At 40.5% G+C, this 25,021-nt stretch overlaps 1 protein-coding gene across 1 annotated transcript; it reads left to right on the plus strand.

The window, feature by feature from the left end:
• ARSH (arylsulfatase family member H) lies at positions 1-24,784 on the plus strand. Its single transcript, XM_055268924.1, has 9 exons — positions 1-157; positions 840-961; positions 3,867-3,992; positions 5,782-6,205; positions 9,367-9,503; positions 14,799-14,933; positions 18,070-18,232; positions 19,990-20,111; positions 23,692-24,784. Exons 1-9 carry the CDS (start codon positions 66-68, stop codon positions 24,057-24,059), a joined length of 1,689 nt encoding a protein of 562 aa, XP_055124899.1. The 5' UTR covers positions 1-65; the 3' UTR covers positions 24,060-24,784.
• The last annotated feature ends 237 nt before the right edge of the window (positions 24,785-25,021 follow it).

The raw sequence follows: 25,021 nt of genomic DNA on the forward strand, positions 1-25,021 counted from the left end.
CTTTCAGGAGCTGCTGGCTGTCAGTGTCCCTGTGCTGTTTGTTTTGCGGTGTTGATGGCACATTTATGACAAGAAACGCCAGACCCAACATTGTCCTGCTGATGGCAGATGACCTTGGAGTGGGGGATTTGTGCTGCTACGGTAATAACTCAGTGAGGTAAAGATGGACTCTGACCCCCTCCCTGTATGTGGGAGTCACTTGAACTTGGGAGGCGGAGGTTGCAGTGAGCCGGGATCATGCCACTGTACTCCAGCCTGGGTAATAGAGTGAGACCATTTCTCAGAAAAAAAATTAAATTAAATACAAATTTAAATAAATTAGTAGAGCATGGTAGCGCACACCTGTGGACCTAGCTACTTGAGAGGCTGAGGTGGGAGGATCACTTGAGCCCAGGGAATTCAAGGTTGCAGTGAGCTATAACTGCACCACTACACTCCACCCGGGGCAACAGAGCAAGACTGTCTCTTAAAAAAATATGAAACACATTAAAATTTTACTTAATCTAAATTACCCGTTAATTTTAGGTCCTTGATAAGAAGAAATTGGCTAATTTTTCCATTGAAATACATTTTTTTCTCAGACTCATAAAACTGTATACCGAGTGACCTGTATTCATTTGTAATAGTTTTGACTAAAGATATATTTTAAACTTACATTTCCATTTGCTTCTAACCATCAATGCATATAAGGAAATAGACAGATTAAAGTTTTAAAAAGATGGATTTTAGGTTTACCAGAAATAGAGTGAACTTGACCCAAAATAGAATAGCTTTGATCCTTGATCATTGTATTGAGAATTTTTAGAAACTCACCTGCTGAATTCTTCTTTGGTCTGCAGCACACCTAATATTGACCGCCTGGCAAGTGAGGGAGTGAGGCTCACCCAGCATCTCGCAGCTGCTTCCATGTGCACCCCAAGTCGGGCTGCCTTCCTGACTGGCCGGTACCCCATCAGATCAGGTGAGGCAATAAAAAGGCAGCAACATTTCAGTCTCACCAGAATGCATTCTAGTGATTAGTTTTTGCAAATCTTTATAAGAATTCTCAAAAGGTCACTCAGAGTGTTAGGGATCTAAATTCAAAGGTGGTTGTTATCCCTGGGCAGCTTAAATATGTGTGCCTCTCGCCAGGTACCACTGCATCTGCCCATCTCTGTGCATATAGTGACAAGGTTTAGGCCTCTTGGGGGCAATTTGCCAACTTATGGTCAACACTCCCATTTTCAGGTACTTGTGCTAAGATTTCTCAAGAGGCCCCTGATGTCTTTAAGCTAGCAGAGACCATGCAGTGGTTCTGAGATAAGTGGATCAAATCCATCTCTGCGGATGAGATTGGAAAACTAGACACAGTTGGGAAAAAAGGTATAACTGAGAAAACAAAAAGGAAATGAAATTTTACATACTCCCTTACTTGACCCCATCATTTCAAGATTTAGACTTACCAAGTTGATATAATGACAATTAAATGTTTTCCTTTGCTGCTTAGCTTAGGATCAATACCTACAAACATCCACTCAAGATCAATATTATGAACAATTTTTATACCCAGCTAAAATATAGTGGTGCCCTTAGACACTATTGAAGTGTTCATGGTTATCAGACTCTATGTGAAATATTGTGTCATGCTGCTGCATTTTGTTTAATTCTAGTATTTGCTTGTCATAATTTTAGTATACCTGCCTTCACAGTTTAATTTTTCAGTGAAAAATTTTTCTGTATGAATTTTCTTCCTTCTAAGTAGTAGATTCTCATCCAATACATTCAAGGAATGAACTAATTAGGTTAATGAGAATTATACTAAAATTAAGAGTAAACATTGAAAGTTTTTGTCCCATAAATATTGATTTATTATTATCTTTTTTTGTTGCCTAATGACCTTCTTTCATAATTCAACATTCTCCACTTTGTTCAAAATAGTTTGGTTTCTAGATAAGCAGTCTCTATATAACACAGTACCATGTATGAAGAGGGATAAAGATATGAATTTGTGTGAGTTTCCAAAAAAAAAGCACACCTATAATTTAAGAATTTCAGGATTTTTTCTCTTTTTCTTTCTTTCTTTCTTTTTTTTTCTTTTTTTGAGACAGACTCTCGCTCTGTCATCCAGGCTGGAGTGCAATGGTGTGATCTCAGCTCACTGCAATCTCCGCCTCCCTGGTTCAAGTGATTCTCCTGCCTCGGTTCCCGAATACCTGGGATTACAGGCATGCACCACCACACCCGGCTAATTTTTGTATTTTTAGTAGAGATGGGATTTCACCATGTTGGCTAGGCTGGTCTTGAATTCCTGGCCTCATGTGTGATCCACCTGCCTTGGCCACACAAAGTGTTGGGATTACAGGAGTGAGCCACCATGCTCCGCCTAATTTCAGGGAATTTTAAGTATTGATTATGGTGAAATAAAATTTATTTTAAAAAATTAAGAAAAAAATTAGGTGATTGGTGGAGAGATTTCAAGTCATTGCCATGTGTATATTTTTAATCATTTGACACAAACGGTTCGGTTTAATTCATTCTACTTATCAAAAATTTCAGCAAGCAGTTCAACAGCAAGATAATGGTCTAATGCTTCCCTTAATAAAACTGTTTCTCTTTCCTGTCAATGACACTATCTAGAGTCTACTTTCTTCTTCTTCCAAAGTAGGATCCTTGAAATATATTTTTTTCTTTTGAGATGGAATTTCCTTCTTGTCACCCAGGCTGAAGTGCAATGGCATGATCTCAGCTCACTGCAACTTCTGCCTCCCAGGTTCAAGTGATTCTCCTGCCTCAGCCTCCTGAGTAGCTGGTATTACAGGTGCCTGCCACCAAGCCTAGCTAATTTTTGTATTTTTAGTAGAGATAGGGTTTCACCATGTTGGCCAGGCCGGTCTCCTGATCTCAGGTGATCCAACCACCTTGGCCTCCCAAAACACGGGGATTACAGGCGTAAGCCACTGATCCTGGCCTGAAATTATCATTTATTTATTTCTTGCTGATCTTCACTTGTGGTTTTCTTGTGAATGCCTTTTAAACTATAGATATATAATATTGTCCACCAGTATAAATCTACATAAAATAATATGGAGGCCAGGCACAGTGGCTCACATCTTTAATCCCAACACTTTGGGAGGCTGAGGTGGGTGGATCACTTGAGGTCAGGAGTTAGAGACCAGCCTGGCCAACATGGTGAAACCTCGTCTCTACTAAAAATACAAAAAAAAAAAAAAAAAAAAATAGCCAGGTGTGGTGGTGTACAACTGTAATTCCAGCTAGGGAGGCGGAGGCACGAGAATTGCTTGAACCTGGGAGGCGGAGGTTGCAGTGAGCCGAGATGTTGACACTGCACTCCAGCCTGGGTGACAGAGTGAAGCTCCATCTCAAAAAAAAAAAAAATATATATATATATATATATGTGTGTATATATACACACACACACACACACACATGAAAAAGAAATTGTTACTTCTACACTTCTTCATTTCAGATTCTCAAGGATACTTTTAAAAATGTATTTATACCCAGCTTAATACTCAAGTATTTATACCCAGCTAAAATGCAGTAGTGTCCTCAGATACTATTGAAACATTGAAGGCTGTTAGCAGCCTCTATATGAAAAACTAACGAAGGTTATTTGTTGTTAGTCTAAAATTCAAATGAATATAACTAAGTGTCCCGTATTTATTCTGGCAGCCCTAATTCCAAGGGAATGTTTGCATTTAGCAAGTGAAAAAAGGAGAGTCAAGGACGTACAGCCAGAAAGCAACAGAAAACTTGGGGAAGAAAGGCTTTGAGGAGGTGCGGGAGAAGAGGACTTTAAGCATGTCGGGATAAATTCGGTATTAGCAAAGACTATGGTGCTAACTTATTGACTTCTGTGAATTTAGGGATGGTGTCTCCCTACAACCTGAACCGTGCCCTCACGTGGCTTGGTGGGTCAGGTGGTCTTCCCACCAATGAAACGACTTTTGCCAAGCTGCTGCAGCACCGTGGCTACCGCACGGGACTCATAGGTAGGGCGCTGGAACTCTGCCCGTGGAAATGTGATCCTGCAGCCTCTCTGTCATCATGTCTAAGGTGTTTCTGGGGATGTTGGCTTTGTGCGCGCCAGTTTGATCGACTTCTCTTTGAGATAAGACACTTGGAGAAGGAATTGATCACACATTGATTGAGCATGTGTAGAATCAAGGGCATAATATTGGAAAAACAATGAGAGCAGAAAGCAAACAAGTGTATCCAAAGTTGCCACTAAAATGGAATGTTGTGTTGGAGGGATACGACGTTTGTGACACCATTATTAGCAGAAAAACTGGTAAATTTATAGAGAAGTACTGTTGAAATTGAAAACTTACAGCATTAAGAGTTGCCAAATGGAGGCAATTGCTGGTCGATTTAGATCACGTAATATTCTATGCCCTTATGGCGGGGGTGGAGGTTTGGGGCGGGGGGACATGAGCTTGTGAGGGAGCCTTTCACCGAAAAATAAGTTTGTAGAATTCCAGTCCTAGAAGATAGTCCTCTAAGAATAACTTGTGTGATCAAATCCTTTTGGGAAATGCTATTCAAAAGCATTGTATGGTCACTATTTTTGAGGATTCCTAATGTGAATTTTAAGCCACAGCTCCGAGATATCCTCAGTTAAAAAAAAGGTTAAGAAATTTTCCATCAGTAGGGCATGTATTCCCATGCAACTCCCAGCAGCATCCTGTGAGTGGGAATTCTCTAGATTAGCTTTGAGCAGCGTTCTTACATCATTAGAGTACGGGATTCAGATCTGACTCTATTATTCATTAATGTGACTCAGGCTTCTGAATAAATCTAGATACCTGGGCACAGTGGCTCAGACCTGGAATCCCAGCACTTTGGGAGGCTGAGGCAGAAGAATTGCTTGAGGCCAGGAGTTCAATACCAACCTAGGCCGCCATAGCAAGACCCTGGGTCTACAAAAATAAAATGTTAAAATTAGCTGGGCATGGTGGCATGCACCTATAGTCCCAGCTACTCAGGAGGCTGAGGCAGGAGGATTGCTTGAGCCGAGGAGTTCGAGGCTACAGTGAGCTATAATCATGCCACTGTGCTCCAGCCTGGGCAACAGAGCAAGACTCCGTCTCTTAAAAAAATAATCTAGACAATGTGTTTTTTATTCATAATAAAGGGTCTGGGAAGTGTTGAATACAATAACGTGTGCAGACAAATCAGAACAGGACCTGGCCCCCTAGAGTATGTGCTTGATAAAAGGAATTACTTGCATTATCAGAATCATTTGGTTCTTGATGAAATTCTTTGGCTACTTCGTCATCCCTAGCTTGGGGACCTAGAAGAGGTGTTTCATCTATAAATAAAATCTCGGTTACCTTTCAGTGCGATGGAATAAGAGGGTCAGAAGGCACTGCTAGATAAAAGCATGAATGTGCAAGGAGCACCGAAAGTGCTTGTTATTGTCCCCACCAAACAACCAAGACATCGATTCTGGCTTCCTAGCAAGCTCCAGATACCTGGAAAGTTTCTCATTGTTCATGAGGTTGTTTGGTACCAAGCAAAAGGTTTCTTCTGAATGAACACTAGGCTCCTCTCCTTGTCGCAAGCAAAGAGGCTCCTGCGGCATGGCTTTCGTCTGAAAGAGGCATATTGTAGGGAGAAGGCTGTTGGTGGCATGTCTATGCCAGGGAGGTATTTGGGGATACCAAGAAAAAACCATGATGACAACAGAATGAAAGTTATATTTGACTTTTCCACATTCTAGAAACAGACCAGCATTGAATGCTGCCATGCTGCCATGGTACGATTTTATTTTACTTTTAGGCAAATGGCACCTGGGTTTGAGCTGCGCCTCTCGGAATGATCACTGCTACCACCCGCTCAACCATGGCTTTCACTACTTTTACGGGGTGCCTTTCGGACTTTTAAGCGACTGCCAGGCATCCAAGACACCAGAACTGCACCGCTGGCTCAGGATCAAACTGTGGATCTCCACGGCAGCCCTTGCCCTCGTTCCTTTTCTGCTTCTCATTCCCAAGTTCGCCCGCTGGTTCTCGGTGCCGTGGAAGGTCATCTTTGTCTTTGCTCTCCTCGCCTTTCTGTTTTTCATTTCCTGGTACTCTAGTTATGGATTTACTCGGCGTTGGAATTGCATCCTTATGAGGAACCATGAAATTATCCAGCAGCCGATGAAAGAGGAGAAAGTAGCTTCCCTCATGCTGAAGGAGGCGCTCGCTTTTATTGAAAGGTATTTAGCCATTTCTTGCCTGATTTCCTGCATGGAAATTTTATTTTTATTTCATAGCAGGTCATCGCACCTTGATAACACGGGCCTTTAAAAATCTTCTGGAGAGAATGTGCGGCATTTGGCTTTCTGTTCCTGCATTAATTTGCTTAGAATAATGGCCTCCAGCTGCGTCCATGTTGCTGCAAAAGACATGATCTCATTCTTTTTCATGGTCGTGTAGTATTTCGTGGGATATAATGGGAGCTAAACATTGAGCCTCCATGGACATAAACATGGAAACAATAGACTGCAAACTTCTAGAGGAGAGAGGGAGACAGGGGGACCAGGGGCGCATGGCTGCAAGACTACCTATTGGGTGCTCTGCTTACCCCCTGAGAGCAATAGACCCGTGTAAGAAACCGGCTCATGGAGACCCTGTATCGAAAATAAAAGCTGAGGAAAAAAAACTTTAGGTGACATTTGTGATAGACTTGAGTCTCCTCTTAGAATAAAATAGTTAAATTCCTGCAAATTTTGAATGCTCAAAAGGCAAAAACAAAAACAAACAGAAAAACCCATAAAAACATATTTTGCTCACTTCCCCATTTTTAATGTTTTAATTTTTTTTTTTTTTTACTTTTTGGGACAGGATCTCACTCTGCCACCCAGGCTAGAGTGCAGTGGTGCAATCATGGCTCACAGCAGCCTCGACTTCCTGAGCTCAAGTGATCCTCCCACCTCAGCCTCCAGAGTAGCTGAGACTACAGGCACATACACGATGCCTGGCTAAGTGTTGCATTTTTTTTAGAAATGGGGTTTTGTCATATTGCCCAGGCTGGTCTCAAGCTCCTGGGCTCAAATGATTCACCCACCTTGGCCTCCCAAAGTACTGGGAATACACTATGCTTGGCCACTTACCCCTTTTTTAAAAACGAAAACTGGAGTTGCCATATTTTAATCTATATTGCTTCAGTGTGGATCGTTATGTAAATTGATTAAACCTAGGGGGTAAAATTTTTTTTTCTCTGTCTCAGACACAGCCGGAAGAGCTCTCTGTCCATGAACTATCGGGAAGTGGCTCTGTATTTACAGATACCTAGTTTTAAGTTTTCTGTGTTCAACACAAGCTATGCAGGCATAACTATGAGCTCTCATCATCCCATACCAGCTCACTTCTACATTACAAATTATTATTATTATTATTTTATTATTATTTGGAGACAGGGTCTCACTCTGTCACTCAGGCTGGAGTGCAGTGGTGCAATCATAGTTCACTGAAGCCTCAAACTCCTGGGCACCAGTGATCCTCTCACCTTGGCCTCCTGAGTAGCTGGGACTACAGGTGCACATGACCACACCCAGTTAATTTTATAAAATGATTTTTACATAGAGACAAGGTCTTGCTGTGTTGCCCAGGCTGGTCTTGAACTCCTAGGTTCAAGTGATCCTCTTGCCTTGACCTCCCAAAATGCTGGGATTACAGGTGTGAGCCATTGTGCCCAGCCTAGATTACAAATTAGAGGCACATTAAAGTTGTTGGTGTGGGTTCTCATGGACACTGTTTGTCACCTTCCTTAGTGGGGTTGACAGGGAGTGGAGAGGGGAGGATATATTGTCACTCCACCAAGCTGAAGGGTATGCAGTGGAATATCATTCACTCATATGCCCCTGTGCCCATCAGATTCATTATTCATTCCAACACAACCATGAGAACAGTGATACAGCCACCCACTCAGCTCTCCATTCATCTTACCTGCCCTTCCCATCCCAACCCATTTGCTTGGGCTATCTTTTTGGGAATATATTCAATCTCCAACTCCTTCCCTTCTTTCTATGCTGGTTGTGAAAAATGTGTAAAGGAGTAGCTTTAGAATGACTGCATGTGACATTAAAATGCAAAACACAAGGTCAGATGTGGTGGCTCATGTCTGTAATCCCAGCACTTTGGGAGGCTGAGGCAGGAGGATTGCTTCAGCCCAGGAGTTTGAGACCAGACTGGGCAATATAGTGAGCTCCCATCTCTACAAAAAATGTACAAATTAGCCAGGCTTGGTGGCGTGTACCTGTGGTCTCAGCTTCTTGGGAGGATGAGGTGGAAAAATCAGTTGAGCCCAGGAGGTCGAGGCTGCAATGAGCCATGATTGCACCACTACACTCCAGCCTGGGCAACAGAGTGAGACCTTGTCTCAAAATAAATAAATACATAAAATGTAGAACACAAAAAGCAAGACGTAAATGAGGGGAATTTATTTCTCTTTTGGGGTAGGCAGGCTACAGATACAGTGAGGTTATTCACACCTCAGCTTTTATCTTGTTCTCTGCCATCCTTTGAGAGCAGCGTCACGGCCCAAGGTGGATGCCAAAGCTCCAACCATCAGACTCATGTTCCAGGAACCATGAAGGAGGTGGAAGAAAGAAAGAAGGGAAAATGGAGAGTAAGGAGCATCAGATCCTTACTGTGGCACATCGGAGTCTATCCTTAAGATATGATTCTTCTGAACTCATACCTAAAAGAACACTTTGAGACAATAGATGAGGAGAATTCATACTTTTTAAACCATTCAACAAAGATTAAAAGATTTATTAAGCTGCTACTTTATGTCAGATGCTAAACTGGACACAAGAGAGTATAAAATGAACTGCGTTAAACATTGTTGTTGTTGTTGTTAAGACAGGGTCTCGCTGTGTTGCCCAGGCTGGAGTGCAGTGGTGTCATAACAGCTCACCGCAGCCTCCACCTCCCAGGCTCAAGTGAACCCCTTGCCTCAGCCTCCTGAGTAGCTAGGATCACAGGTGTGCCATTAAGCACAGCTATATTTTTGTATTTTTTGTAGAGACGAGGTCTTGCCATGTTGCTTGGGCTGGTCTCAAACTCCTGGGCTCATGCAATCCTCCTGCCTCAGCCTCCCAAAGTGCAAAGAATATAGGCATGAGCCACTGTGCCTGGCTACATGAAACATTTTACTGGGAACACAAATGTTCTGTTCTCCTTCATTCCTCCTCATATCCTTGCAACATAAATCTTGTGGTATTTACGACTCACAGGAGTGGTATTGTCATCTAAAGTACGTAGAAAACCTCCACCAACTATTATGAGATCTTTTCATCAATGCAGAATCGCATTTAAATGATGGAAATGACTTTATTTGTGAAAGTAATTTTGGTAACTTTCTACCCCTTAGGTACAAAAGGGAACCTTTTCTCCTCTTTTTTTCCTTCCTGCACGTACATACCCCACTCATCTCCAAAAAGAAGTTTGTTGGGCGCAGTAAATATGGCAGGTATGGGGACAATGTAGAAGAAATGGATTGGATGGTGGGTAAGTATTCAGTAAGAGAACTGTAAATATCTGAAGTACGGGCTACAGAAAGACAAATCTGTACTAATTGTCTCAAATTATGTCCAGCCCCTTGCATAGCATAGATACCTGATAAGTATTTGTTTCATCCCTGAATTGGATTAAAAGCTGGCTTTTAATTGTTCAGCAATACCAGTGAAATATATTCCCCAAGATAAGTCATAGTTTGTAAATATAAGTTTTCCCATCTTTAAAATAAAGACAGCCACTTTTCTGAAAAACTCATTGGCAAGAGAAAGAAAACTGCACTGTAAAGAATATTGTAATTCCTGGCCGGGCACACAGTGGCTCACACCTGTAATCCCAGCACTTTGAAAGGCCAAGGCTGGCAGATCACTTGAGGTTAGGAGTTCTAGACCAGCCTGGCCAACATGGTGAAACCCTATCTCTACTGAAAATACAAAAATTAGCCAGGCGTGGTTATGCGGGCCTGTAGTCCCAGCTGCTTGGGAGGATGAGGCAGGAGAATCACTTGGATCCAGGATGCAGAGGTTGCAATCAGCCAAGATGAGACTACTGCACTCCAGCCTGAGTGACACAGCGAGATTCTGTTTCAAAAAAAAAAAAAAAAAAAGAATATTGTAATTTCAATTCCCAATTATTTTGATGGATATAAAAGGGAACGTTATTCTGATTAGTCAGTTCTACAGGAAATACATAGAAAATTGGGATGGGGATTTAACACAACTAAAGCAATTTATTTGAAAGGCATCGTGTTCCCTATAAAGAAATGCTAAGGATAACAAATGAGCAGGTGGGAAGAGTTACTGTACGCATTCCAGAATAATAAATAGCTGTGCTAGTGGAATTGCATTCGCCCACCCCCGCCTCTATGTACGTGAGAGAGTTGTCCTGCCTCTCAGCAATGGTGTTTGATTTTGGAGTACAGTACTTTCCTTCTTCTGAGTGCAAACTTCTGAAAACGGTGCTCTGCCAAACCATCGAAACTAACAATCTCCCAGTTATCAGCCGCCTCTGTTGACTTATACGGAATGCCTTTGAAAGAAACAAAGCTATTTTAATTTAAATACATTTGAGGGGTGCTAATCAATCACATTTTATTATAAATAACTTTCTTTTCTCTGAAAACCACAATCTAAGTGAGCTATAAAATACTAGTTAGAATTACCAAAGAACTCGTGGTGTCAGATAGGACAAAGAGGGGAATCTTGTCATGAGATAAATTTCTCTTGTATATTTCCACTATGTGTGTTTACCTCTAATTATAGGTACCATTGTAACATTTACTGTCTGTATTTAATCCCAAAGAGGAGATAGTACAGAGAGGAGCCGGGCATGGTGGCTCATGCCTGCAGTCCCAGCACTTTTGGAGGTTCAGGTGGGAGGATCGCTTGATCCCATGAGTTTGAGACCAGCCTGGGCAACATACCAAGGCTCCATCTCTACAGAAAAATACAAACATTAGCCAGGAATGGTGTCACACGCGCGCCTTGTAGTTCCAGCTACCTAGGAGGCTGAGGTGGGAGGATCACTTGAACCTGGGAGGTGGACGTAGCAGTGAGGGGGGTTGTGCCACTGTACTCCAAGACCCTGTCTCAAAAAAAAAAAAAAAAAAAAAAAAAGAGGCCGGGTGCGGTGGCTCACGCCTGTAATCCCAGCACTTTGGGAGGCCGAGGCAGGTGGATCACAAGGTCAGCAGATCGAGACCATCCTGGCTAACACAGTGAAACCCTGTCTCTACTAAAAATACAAAAAAATTAGCCGACTGTGGTGGCGGGCGCCTATAGTCCCAGTTACTCAGGAGGCTGAGGCAGGAGAATGGCGTGAACCCGGAAGGCAGAGCTTGCAGTGAGCCGAGATTGTGCCACTGCACTCCAGCCTGGGCAACAGAGCGAGACTCCGTCTCAAAAAAAAAAAAAAAAGAATACAAGGAAAGTCAGTGCTGCCAGGCTGCCAGTAAGGCATTTAAGCAGAAACGGGGAGAAAAAAGGAATGTGTTAAAGGGAAAAACTTACGGGCTTAGTTAAAGGGAACTAACATCCAAACCCTTTTTAAGCTTGTTGAACTAAAGGTAAGCTCTGTATTTCTTAATATAATCTTTGCTGTGGGAGGTGTATGTGTGTGTATATATATATACACACCCAGCTGCAGTTATTTTATTTGCACGGTATAAATTACAAATCACTTTCATGCATAGTACTATAGCCAGATTTAATACGAATTAAACTATATACACACACACCCTAGGTTATATACATATATATATACACACACACCATATGGTTTATATGTATACACATGTTATGTTTTATACATATACACACATAGTACTGTATGTTGCATATATACACATTTATTATATATAGCTTAATTCCTTGGTAATGAAATACATACATTGAAACGTGTTACAGTTAAATATAGCTATAACATTGTAGCCTTTATGGAATTCTATAATTGGGATTTTTTTTTCTCTGCTTCTTTTGAAATCGCTTACTATAGTTGTACTTAGTCAAAGGACAGTTTCCTGTAAAGGGATTTTCTGTTAAAGTCTGTATCTGAGTATTTGTCACTAAGAAGTAATTATGTTTGTTTTACAGTGTATGTAAATACATGATGAAGACATGTTACAAAAGCTAGCAATTGCATTATTAAGTGGCTAATATTATTTGACACAGGAGAAATGATGAGTAGCTATTTTTCTGCATAACATCTCCCAAATATTCTGAGTTTTCCCCGTCATTTCTTATAAAACTTCTACCAAAATAAAGACATACTGAAAGTCAGACAGGTATCTCTGTGAGTATTATTTTACTATTTAACAATATGAGTATAAAACTCAAAGGTTTAGTAACTTATTAACTTTACTCAAAAATAAGCCATAACAATGCTACACTCATGCAAATGCAAATACAACGTACAAAATGAACTTAATTAATCTTCAAGAATTCAGTAACATTTTAAACTTTCCAATGAAAGAAACTTGTGCCTATTAAAAAACACTTTTAATCCCTTTTTTTTTTTTTTAAGACACAGGGTCTCACTCTTTTGCCCAGTCTGGCTGGAATGCAGTGGTGCAATCACAGCTCACCACACACTTGACCTCCTGGGCTCAGGTGATCCTCCCACCTCAGCCTCGTGAGTAGCTGGGACTAAAAGTGTGCACCACCATGTCTGGCCAATGTGTGTGTGTGTGTGTGTGTGTGTGTGTCTGTGTGTTTTGTAGTGAAGGAGTTTTGCCATCTTGCCCAGGCTGGTCTCGAACTCTTGGGCTCAAGCAAACCTCCCACCTCGGCCTCCCCAAGTCCTGGGATTACATGTGTGAGCCACCGGGCCCAACCTTAATCACTTTTCATTATTGGTTTCTTTCCAGGTGTCTTTGGTAGGAGGTCTTATAAGTGACCTATTACCATTAGTATTTATATATTCATATGCATCTGTGTGTTTTCACTTTAGACACTATACAGACAATTATTTGCATATATATTTGTTTTGAAACAGAAAAAGAATTTGTAGCTACTATATTTGCACAGTATAAATTACAAATCACTTTTATGATTTTTTTATAGTATAGCCAGATCTAATGTGAATTGATAATTTACATATAATTATTCTGTTCCCAGAAAGCCTTTACCATCGTTCATCTTACAAACCCTGGGCTTTAAAATATCTTAATTTCTAATTATGACATTTCTAAAAAATCGTATATGTCACTTCTAAAACAAATCACTGAGTTTACGTATAAACAGTTTTCTGCGCAGCTAGTTACATTTTCTTTTATCTTTGAATGGGACGAGAGCATAGCACAGAGATGATCTAGTGTAAACTAGAAATGCAGTGACCTCAGGCCCAGGGCGATGTCATCTGTTGATTAGCAAATGCTCAACAGACATCAGAAGGGAAATGAATGTTGTTTGGAATTTTGCTAGAACAGCTTTCTACTTATTATTTTAAAAAACTGAGGGATTGTCAACACATTAAAGACAGTGTCTGCTGAGTCTAGCGCAGCATTAATTGTCATTAGATCTTAACCATAACCTGAACAGCAAGAATAACCTGCAATTTCCATGTAGACTTCAGATAGCAGCCAGGACAGCAAAGTCTCTAAGGGAGGCGGTGCTGTGCCCTGGAGTACGGGGATGGCTTTGCTCATGTGTTCCTGGAGGTGTCATTTTGCAAACTGTATTTTTTTAAATTAATGTTCATCGGTTTATTTAACTGCTGGGCCTTATTGGCACTGTCTATCTGAATCGTTTGGGGCAATGATGACATTATACATTATTACATGATTTGTGTAATAAAATATATTTTATTATATATTAAATAATAAAATAATGAACACATTATACAATAAAATTATATAATAAACCAATACTTTATATATTATATATGAACTATTTTACATTTTAAATTAATATAATTAATGTATTTAGTATATTTAATATAATTTATATAATTACATTAATATAATAAAATTAATTAAAGTAATAATATGTGACACAATAGCATTCAATTATATAAAATAATATAGTATATATTTATATAAATGATATAAATTTATGATAAAATTTAATATATTTATATATTATAAAATTTAATATGTTTATTATATGTTTATTACATATACTCATATTTTATCTTGTAGTTAATATATTTTCCTATATGTCAATAAACACATTTTTATTGCATTGATATGCAAAATACCATATAATAAAATAATAGTTACATGTTATTATATAATTATATAACAATTTTTACACAATATATAGTGTATTAATAATCATTATAAACTATTATATAATATGTTTCTAGTATTATAGTCATATGGCATAATAATACATAATATATATTAATTATACATATTACAATATATTTTGTTCTATTCCATAATTGATTATATTTTAATATACAACAATTCTTTATTCATTTCTAATACATCATGTTATATATTAATATGTATTTGTAAGAAATATGTACTACATATCATACAATATATAATAAATATATAATTAGTAATTAAATTGTGTAAAAGTATATATTAAATATAACATATATTATACATTATTACATTATATATTAAATATTTTAACTGCTGGATATAATATATATTATATACACTATATTACATACAGTTTAAAATAGTATATATTACAATATTATATGATTAATTGTACAATATTGTGTAGTGCAGAATAACATTTAAACGCTGTGTAATAAATGCATAGTAGCAGATATGTAATAAAGCAGTGGTGATCTGCATCAAGAGGTCAATGTCTTTGTGTCTGTGACCCTCTCCAGGTAAAATCCTGGATGCCCTGGACCAGGAGCGCCTGGCCAACCACACCTTGGTGTACTTCACCTCTGACAACGGGGGCCACCTGGAGCCCCTGGATGGGGCTGTTCGGCTGGGCGGCTGGAACGGGATCTACAAAGGTGATTGTGCATAGAGAAGCAAAGCCTGTCCATTTAAAATCGGTAGTCTCTATTGGCTTTGCGTTTGCTTGAATTCGTTTGCCATGATGTTCAGATATTTTGATGTGAGTTAGACTCTTACTAAGCTAGACCAAAAAAAAAAAAAGAGCTGCAAATTTTGGGGCAGTTTCCAAGAGCTCCAAAGTAAAATGTTTGAAGCAATGCCAACCCCATGAGAGAGAGCATAGGATCTCAATGACCATCTACAGCAGATGTCCCAGCCTCCGCACGATTGACATTTGAGGCTGGAGGATTCTCTGGCTGGAGGCATCCTGTGCCATTGTAGGTGTTGAACAGCGCCCGTGGGCTCCACCTACGAATGCCAGTAGCACCCACCCCAGAGCAGCGACAACCAGAAATGTCTCCTGACATTGCCCAGTGTCCCCTGGGGGCAAGGTCATTTCTAGGTGAGAAGTGCTCCTTTAGATTAATCCTCACTTGGATTCTCAGATGCAGGTTTTTAATCCAATCACATCAATGATGCTATTCATTATGCTTTAACGAGTATTGTGTGGATCAGAAAAAAGAGTTTTTCATTTGACTGGGGTGCCTATCTCCTCATGGCCAGCAGATTCTTCCAGCTCACTTTGATAGACTTCATGCCGGGTTGTTCAAGAACTCCATGGCACCCACTCTTAGGCATCACCAAAGGCATGCCAACAGAAAGAATAATTTAAAAAAGAATTCTGTGTTTGCTATTTTCCCCCTACCCCCTAACCTTCCAAGTAAAACAAAAAAACTAAAAGGGTATCAAAATTGTCATCATTATAAAATCAGAATGTTTGAACTTCCTTGTATTTCATTAAAAAGTTCTCTGTGTGTGTGTCTTATATATATATTTTCCTAGATGTATAATCACTATGTATATATATTCACCATACTAATTGTATGTAATATAATATATAATCATATATATTCATCATATGTGAGATATAATCCTATATATAGTCACTATGTATATATAGTTACTATATTCATTACACATAACACATATAATCCTATATATATTCACTATATCCATTATATATAATACAATACATGTAATTTTACATATTTACTACATATAATATACATAATCCTGTACACATTCACTATGTGTATATAGTCATTATATTCATTATATATACACACATAATTCTATATATTTACTATATTTATTGTATAGATCATTATATATAATTTTATATATTCAGTATATATAATATATATAATACTATATATATTTACTGTGTCTATAGTCACTATATTTATTATATATAGTATATAGAATTCTATATATTCACCGTATAGAGTATACATAACCCTACACATATTCACTATATGTACTCACTATATTCATTATATATTACACATAATCCTATATATATATTCACTATATTCATTGTATATATATAGGATTGTATATACTGCATTATATATTGTAAATTAATAGAAGTGAGCTCCTGAAAGCATTCACCTCCTCTGGCTTGTCATGTGGACTTGCTGTAGTCATAACTGTTAATTAGCAAAGACTAAATTGGTACTAAGCCTAGTAGAAAAAGTGAGGAACAGATTTGAGTCACCATATATATGCCATCTAATGAAGTGTGATTATTACAGTCATGATTCTAACAACTGTAGATATTATATATTATAATAGTTATAATTGCATGAGTATGTGTGAGTGCAAAGCGCCTGTCCTTAAAAAGCACACATAGCCCTGGAATAGGACCTGGCAAAATTGCTCTGAGCATTTCTCAGGCTTTGGGACAGGATGCCTGTTTCTCAGGGTGCCTCCTGTGAAGCGATGAATTCAATGGATAGAGAGATTTAGATCTCCTGGGTAAGCAATGGGTTTTGTTCTAGTCTAGTTACACCCCGCAGCTCTGCCCCACAAAGATACAGGTTATTAAATAAGATGAAGAAAACATCAGGATGGCTTTATGATTGTGTGTTAAAAACACATAGATTTGGTTCAGGGAGCTTGTCGAGTTTTTCTTATAATAAAGAATGGTGCTAATCGGGAGGCTCAGGAGGGAGGCTCGCTTGAGCCCAGGAGTTGGAGGCTGCAGTGAGCTATGATTGCGCCACTGCACTCCAGTCTGGGCGACAGAAGGAGACAGTGTCTTAATTAAAAAAAAAAAAAAAAAAGAATGGTGCCAAGAAGCTGAGCTGCCTTTCAACACTGGTTAGACTGGATAGATCAGTGAATGTGTCTGCAGTGAATTTTACCTCATTTTCTGCTAGAGGCTTCCGGTTTTGTGTTTCTTTGTAATGCTGCCCGTCAGACAGGTGCGCACGTAGAAGACATTCAATGAACATTTCACATAGGAAGAGACCTTTTCCTCCAGAGAGGTTACTATTTTTTCTTAAAGAGTCTAGACACATGGTCTTGACACTGGCATTTGGCATAGGGCCATTTTTCTATTCTGTAACGACCGCCTCAGTCTCACGATTGATCTTACAGCAAGGACGTCATTATTTGTCTTGTGCTCAGAAACACCCAAGGGGACTTTTGTCTAAGAAGTGATTCTCAACTCTGCCTCTGGCCATTTTTCTACTCACACTCCTCTCTTTCTTCCTCTATATGGGAAATCACGGGGTAAAGTTTTTTAGCTTGTTCCTCAAGGATCATTATAACGTGGATAAAACCTGTCTTTTTCTTTTCTTTTTCTTTTTTCTTTTTTGGAGACAGAGTCTCACCCTGTCACTGAGGCTGGAGTGCAATGGCACAATCTCAGCTCACTGCAAACTCCGCTTCCTTATCTCTGATCCTCCGACTGTGGGGGGACTGCAGGCATGCACCACCATGGAGTGCAGTGGCACGATCTCAGCTCACCACAGCCTTCGCCTCCTGGATTTAAGTGATTCTCCTGCCTCAGCCTCCCAAGTAGCTTGGATTACAGGCACCCACCACCATGCCCAGCTAATGTTTTTGTATTTTTAGCAGAGACGGGGTTTCACCATGTTGGCCAGGCTGGTCTTGAACCCCTGACCTCAAGTGATCTGCCCACCTCGGCTCCCCAAAGTGCTGGGATTACAGGCGTGAGCCACCGTGCCGGGTCAGTATGGTTGGGTTTTAACTCATCTTTGGTTGTGTTGTAATCTTTGGTTTTAGGTGGCAAAGGAATGGGAGGATGGGAAGGAGGTATCCGTGTGCCAGGGATATTCCGGTGGCCGTCAGTCTTGGAGGCTGGGAGAGTGATCAGTGAGCCCACCAGCCTAATGGACATCTATCCGACGCTGTCTTATATAGGCGGAGGGATCTTGCCCCAGGACAGGTATGGAAACAGTGGTTGCTCCTAACCTAGGGTGATATATTTGAACATAGGTGGATATAGTTGATAATTCTATGTGTGTGTGTATGTACATAGTATATTACTTACCAATATTCTGCCCATAGGGCTAGATGTCTTTCTCCCCTTGGTGCATGGTGGAATATTTTGTTTTCTTCTTAGAGTATACCTTAATATCCTTTGTCATGTTACACTTATGCCTGTGTGTGTTTGACTGTTCTCATGGATGGGATCTGATTCTCATATATCATCACATCCCTCACAGCTTCTAGACCATTATGCAATTAAGTGTTAAATGATTACTGAATAAAAACATGTATGCATAGAGCAGGTGCTGTGGCTCATGCCTGTAATCCTAGCACTTTGGGAGGTCGAGGCGGGCGGATCACTTGAAGTCAGGAGTTCGAGACCAGTCTGGCCAACATGATGAAACCCCCATCTCTACTAAAAATACAAAAATTAGTCTGGTGTCGTGGCACGTGCCTGTAATCCCAGCTACCTGGGAGGCTGAGGTGGGAGGATCGCTTGAACCCGGGAGGTAGAGATTGCAGTGAGCCGAGATCTCGTCACTGCACTCCAGCCTGGGTGACAGGGTGATGCCCTGTTTCAAACAAAAACAAAAACAAAACACATATGTGTAATTGCATGTGTGCTAAATGATATTATTCTTTCTGGTTTGCGCTTTGTCTATGAGCTTATTTTTTATTTTATTTTATTTTATTTTTTTTGAGACAGAGTCTCGTCCTGTCAGCCAGGCTGGAATGCAGTGGTGTGATCTCGGCTCAGTGCAATCTCTGCATCCCAGGTTCAAGCAATTCTTCTGCCTCAGCCTCCCAAGTAGCTGGGACTACAGGCGGGCGCCACCACGCCCGGCTAATTTTTGCATTTTTAGTAGAGACGGGGTTTCAGCATGTTGGCCAGGATGGTCTTGATCAGTTGACCTTGTGATCCGCCCACCTCGGCCTCCCAAAGTGCTGGGATTACAGGCACGAGCCACTGGGCCTGGCCTTGTCTATGAGTTTTAAAATGAACAAATACATCCTGTGCTTTCACGATTTAATTCCATGTGTGTGTGGTGATATCTGTTCATTAAATGTGAAGTTTTATTGGAATCAAAAGAGCATAAATAGCTTAATTTTTCCAATCCACAACAGTAACTAGTATTGTCTTGCAAGGTATCAGGATAATAGTTCTAGCTGTTCTCTTCTTCCATGACCTCAGAAAATGAATGTTTTGTTTCTCTTTCTTTTTGTTATAAAATGAGGGAAAAGGAGAAAGTTTTAAGAATTCCTTCTTCTGCCGGGCGCCATGGCTCACGCCTGTAATCCTAGCACTTTGGGAGGCCGAGGCGGGCAGATCATGAGGTCAGGAGTTTGAGACCAGCCTGGCCAACATGGTGAAACCCTGTCTGTACTAAAAATACAAAAATTAGCAGGGCATGGTGGCGTGTGCCTGTAATCCCAGCTACTTGGGAGGCTGAGGCAGGACAATTGCTTGAACCCGGGAGACGGAGGTTGCAGTGAGCAGAGATTGTACCATTGCACTCCAGCCTGGGTGACAGAGCAAGACTCTGTTTCAAAAAATAAAAAAATAAAAATAAATAAATTCTTCCTCTTTATCTTTCACCTCCTTCTCTTCCTCCCCTTCCTTTTCCTCCTCCTCCTCTTCTTTCTTCTGCTATAAAATGCATGACTGAACCATGCCTCTGTCATCACCTTCTACATGCCCCCTTCTCTCCCAAGAGTGATTGACGGCCAGAACCTAATGCCCCTGCTGGAAGGAAGGGCGTCCCACTCCGACCACGAATTTCTCTTCCACTACTGTGGGGTCTATCTGCACACGATCAGGTGGCATCAGAAGGACTGTAAGTATGAAGGCTGTGGACACGTGGAAAGACGATAAGGGCCTGGTTCCTGTCTCCTTTGTCTCCTGGTTATTTTTCGCTGGGAAAGCCACGTAAACAGTGCACTGCCGTAGGATTTTATTTTATTTTATTTTATTTTGAGATAGGGTCTCACTCTGTCACCCAGGTTGGAGTGCAGTGGTGCAATCTCGGCTCACCACAACCTCCGCCTCGCAAGTTCAAGTGATTCTCCTGCCTCAGCCTCCTGACTAACTGGGACTACAGGCACCTACCACCATGACCAGTTAATTTTTGTATTTTTAGTAGAGATGGGGTTTCACCATGTTGGCCAGGCTGGTCTTGAACTCCTGACCTCAGGTGATCTGCCCGCCTCGGCCTCCCAAAGTGCTGGGATTACAGGCATGAGCCACCGTGCCTGGCCTGCAGTAGGATTTGAGAGAGATGTGTTTGTGAGAGAGATTTGTGCCCAAAGGGTTTTATTTTAAAGTTTTAAAATATTTATAAAATAGAGACGAGATCTTAGTATGTGGCCCAGGCTGGTCTCGAATTCCTGAGTTCAAGCGATCCTCTCTTCTTGGCCTCCCACAGGCGTGACCCACCACAGCCAATCCACTCAAAGCATTTTAGCTTAGGGAGGTGAGTGTTGACACAGACAGACCAATGCCATTGCAATATTTTCATGACTTAGATTTAGATTTACCGAGAGAAGGTGATATGCTCTACCACACAGGTTCACGGTGGGAAGCACCAGGGCTTGGCTTGGAAGCAGAGGCAGGAAGGAATGAAGAGCCCAGGCAACAGCCTTTATTATTAGGGTTTCCAAGGGAAAGGTCAGGCAGGGCAGGGTGAACAGCTTCACGCTCGTAGTTTGAGTAATTACAGTAAGTTTGGAGCAACAGAGAGTGTCCCTACCTGCCTGGTACCCGGTACTGGGTTGATTTAGAGTAGAGAAAATATCAGCTTACTGTGTGAGAGTTAGATAAAGGAGGTGGTTGCCTGCATAGGAAGGGTGTGTTCCTAAGTGAGTTGTTACTATTTGTATTAGTCCATTCTCACGTTGCTAATAGAGACATACTCAAGACTGGGTAATTTATAAAGGAAAAAGAGGTTTAATGGACTCACAGTTCCACGTGGCTGGGGAGGCCTCACAATCATGGTGGAAGGCACATCTTACATGGTGGAAGGCAAGAGAGAATGAGAGCCAAGTGAAAAGGGAAATGCCTTATAAAACCATCAGATCTCGTGAGACTTATTCCTTACCATGGGAACAGTATGGCAGAAACTGCCCCCATATTCAATTATCTCCACTTGGGTCTGCCCTTGACATAAGGGGATTATTACAACTCAAGGTGAGATTAGGGTGGGGACAGAGCCAAACCATATCACTATTTTTAGGAATCAGCTAGCCCTGGGAAGAGCAGTCTTTCCCCAAGTCTATAAGGCCCCTGAAGCTGTCAAAATACTAGCCCGGCACAGGGGCTCACAGTTGTAATCTCAGCACTTTAGGAGGCCAAGGGAGGAGGATTATTTGAGCCCAGGAGTTTGATATCAGCCTGGGCAACATTGCAAGACCCTGTCCCTACAAAGAAAAAAAAAAAAAGAATTAGCCAGGTATGGTGGCATATAACTGTAGTCCAGCTACTCAGGAGGCTGAGTGGGAAGTTTGAGGCTGCAGCTGGCAATGATCGTGCCACTGTACTCCAGCCTGGGCAACAAAGTGAGACCCTGTCTCAAAAAAAAAAAAAGTCAAAACGTTATAGGATACAGAAAATTAAGAAAACATGATTAATGTGTGTGTGTAAGTATGCATCAGCTTGTGTGAATGTATACATGACAGAGAGAACAAGAGAGAAAGAGAGACTATGAATACCCACAGCTTAGGGATGACTGAAGTAATTATTCTAGCAACAAGGAGTAAATTCTTCAACGTGACCTGCATGGTGGTTGCTTATCTCCACCTTCCTTCCTTTCTAACATCCTAGTGATTGTTAGTGTCCCACATTCACGCTATGGGAGTCATGCAACCAAATATAAGTTAACAAATAGTATTGTTTGCCTTACACCTGTAAAGAAAGGTCTTTTGGAGTCATTGCATGAAATTCCAGAATTCTTACTTGGTTGGATTTAACTTTATTTGCAGGAGGAATTTTCTCTGATGGAATCAGTCACTTGCGGTGTGATGTATCTTCATTTTGATGTGGATAGTCCCACATAAAACAATTACAAAAACAAAAATAAGTAAATAAAAACCTATGTTTTTAAGATTCTATATGAGTGCAGGACATGATCAATGATAAATAAAACAGCCCCGTACACAGCATAAGCCTCCCAAATTTAACTATAGAGGATTATGCAGTAGAATTTTTTGTTATTATTTTTTCTCATCATAATTTCAGAAGTTGGGAGCATGGGGCTGACACAGTGCTCAGTGCCACGGTCATGGGACCAGGGTTCTTTTTTTCCACTTGGCCACACCTCTGACACGCTAGCTTTCATTCTTGTGCATCTCACCCTATGGTTGCAAAGTGGCTGCAGTTCCTCCAAGCATCACACCTGCACTCCATGCAGTAAGGAGGGAAAAAAAACAAAGGTGGTAAAGAATCCAGTTAGATGATTTGATCCTATTTTAGTAGGAAAGCACAGCTTCTCTGCAAGACCCCACCAGTAGACTTCAGTATAATCCTCATTGACCAGAGGCTGGGGAATGCTTACGTTTTCTATCTAAAATTGATCTCTGCAGCCAGGCATGGTGGCACGTGCCTGTAATCCCAGCTACTCGGGAGGCTGAGGTGGGAGAATCACTTGAACCCAGGAGGCAGAGGTTGCAGTGAGCTGAGATGTTGCCACTGCACTCCAGCCTGGGCAACAGAGCGAGACCCTGCTTCAAAATAAATAAATGAGTAAATAATAAGAAATAAAAAATAAAATTGATCTCTGAAAATAGATTTGCTAACCATTTCATATCAGAAGAAAGAAGAAAGGGAGGGAGGGAGGAAGGAAAGAAAGGAAGGGAAGGAAGGAAAGGAAAGGAAGGAGGAAAGGAGGGAGCGAGGGAGGGAGAGAAGGAAGGAGGGAAAGAAAGAAAAGGAAGAAAACAGAAATGGAGGAAAAAAGGTAGGAAAGAAAGAAGAGAGCGAGAAAGAGGGAGGGAGGAAGGGAAGAGGAGGGAGGGAGAGACAGAAGAGGGAGGGAGAAAAGGATAAAGAATGATTAATTTTGCCAAATTACTTTTGTCAATTTCAGATGTGAAAGTGGTATTTAGCCTTGTATCATTTTTAATTTTGTTTGTACCTAATCAGATTGAGGTAGAATTTTAGTTTGGTATTCCCAGAATTAACCCTATTCCCACCTGGGTCGTCATTATTATTTCTCATGACGAGATTTCTAAAAATGTCTGCAAGTTTGCAGTAAAATTGTGCATTGTTCTTAGAGTTGAAGAAATGCTACTGTTGCTGTATAATTCTGTGTGGAAGAGTATTATCAATCACTAGAAAAAGCATTTGAGAAAAACATCTTTAACGAAAAGAGTCCTAAAATCACCACAAAGGTGGTATCATACATAATGCAACTTGTTTTTTAGGTGCAACTGTGTGGAAAGCTCATTATGTGACTCCTAAATTCTACCCTGAAGGAACTGGTGCCTGCTATGGGAGTGGAATATGTTCATGCTCAGGGGATGTAACCTACCATGACCCACCACTCCTCTTTGACATCTCAAGAGACCCTTCGGAAGCCCTTCCACTGAACCCTGACAATGAACCATTATTTGACTCCGTGATCAAGAGGATGGAGGCAGCCATAAAAGAGCATCGTAGGACACTAACACCTGTCCCACAGCAGTTCTCTGTGTTCAACACAATTTGGAAACCATGGCTGCAGCCATGCTGTGGGACCTTCCCCTTCTGTGGGTGTGACAAGGAAGATGACATCCTTCCCACGGCTCCCTGAGACCATGGGGATCACGTTTTACCCACCACAAACTTACCATTACAGTGGTCATAGGAGCAGAGCTCACCCGACTGATTCATTCCATTTAGGATAAATGGAATGAATTAAACAAACCATTGTTTTATCCTCAGAAATCAGTTCTTTCAAGAGCTCAGTGAAATTAAAGTGGGTCCATATAACAGTGAACCTGGAGGGGAGCATTTGTTGTATAATTTTTTTCTAGTATATAATTGTACCATTGCCCAAGTAAAAGAGCAGATCAAGGTGACTTCAGCAGATTCTTGTAGAGCTTTTGTTCCTAGAATTCATGGAAGCATCAGGTCCAATGTCATAAGTTAGAACCTTCTGCTTGCAGATTCTATACCAGGCATGCTAGCTTTCTAATAAATCATGATAAGTACTTAATTTTTTTCATGAAGCAGAGGGTCACATAAAACTTGAAGTAGTACTATTATAGTCAGTTTGACTTCTTGATTTTCTCTCCTTCTTTTCTCTTCCTGTCCATTACATATCTGGTTATGAGAAAAAATGCTGGGCAGAAGTTCTTGACTTTGCTTCCTGGTAGCTATATCATCGTGGAGATGTCTCTGTGATTTGGTTTCTTCATGTGTAAAATGAGGAAAACCAGTGTCTACTTCACAGAGTAGCTATGAGGATTGTATGCATTAATTAATGTGAAATCGCCTTGTATAGAATAAGCAGTCAATAAACATTATTATTACAAAGTTGTTGTAAGCATCATCAATTACAGTTAATTATGATTCCTTAAACACAAAATAAGAAAAATGGCGAAGAGTCAACATTTAAGAAAAAATAAAGAAACATGGCTAAAACAATTATTTAATTGAAGAAAGGCATTTGGCAATACATATAGGAAGTAATTCTAAGCAGGATAAACAAACATAAAGCCAAAATTTGAAGCATTTGTGACTGCAGACTACAAAAGACAAAGAAAAGATCTA

The sequence above is a fragment of the Symphalangus syndactylus genome, chromosome X (genome assembly GCF_028878055.3).
Source record: "Symphalangus syndactylus isolate Jambi chromosome X, NHGRI_mSymSyn1-v2.1_pri, whole genome shotgun sequence".
Taxonomy (NCBI): Eukaryota; Metazoa; Chordata; class Mammalia; order Primates; family Hylobatidae; genus Symphalangus; species Symphalangus syndactylus.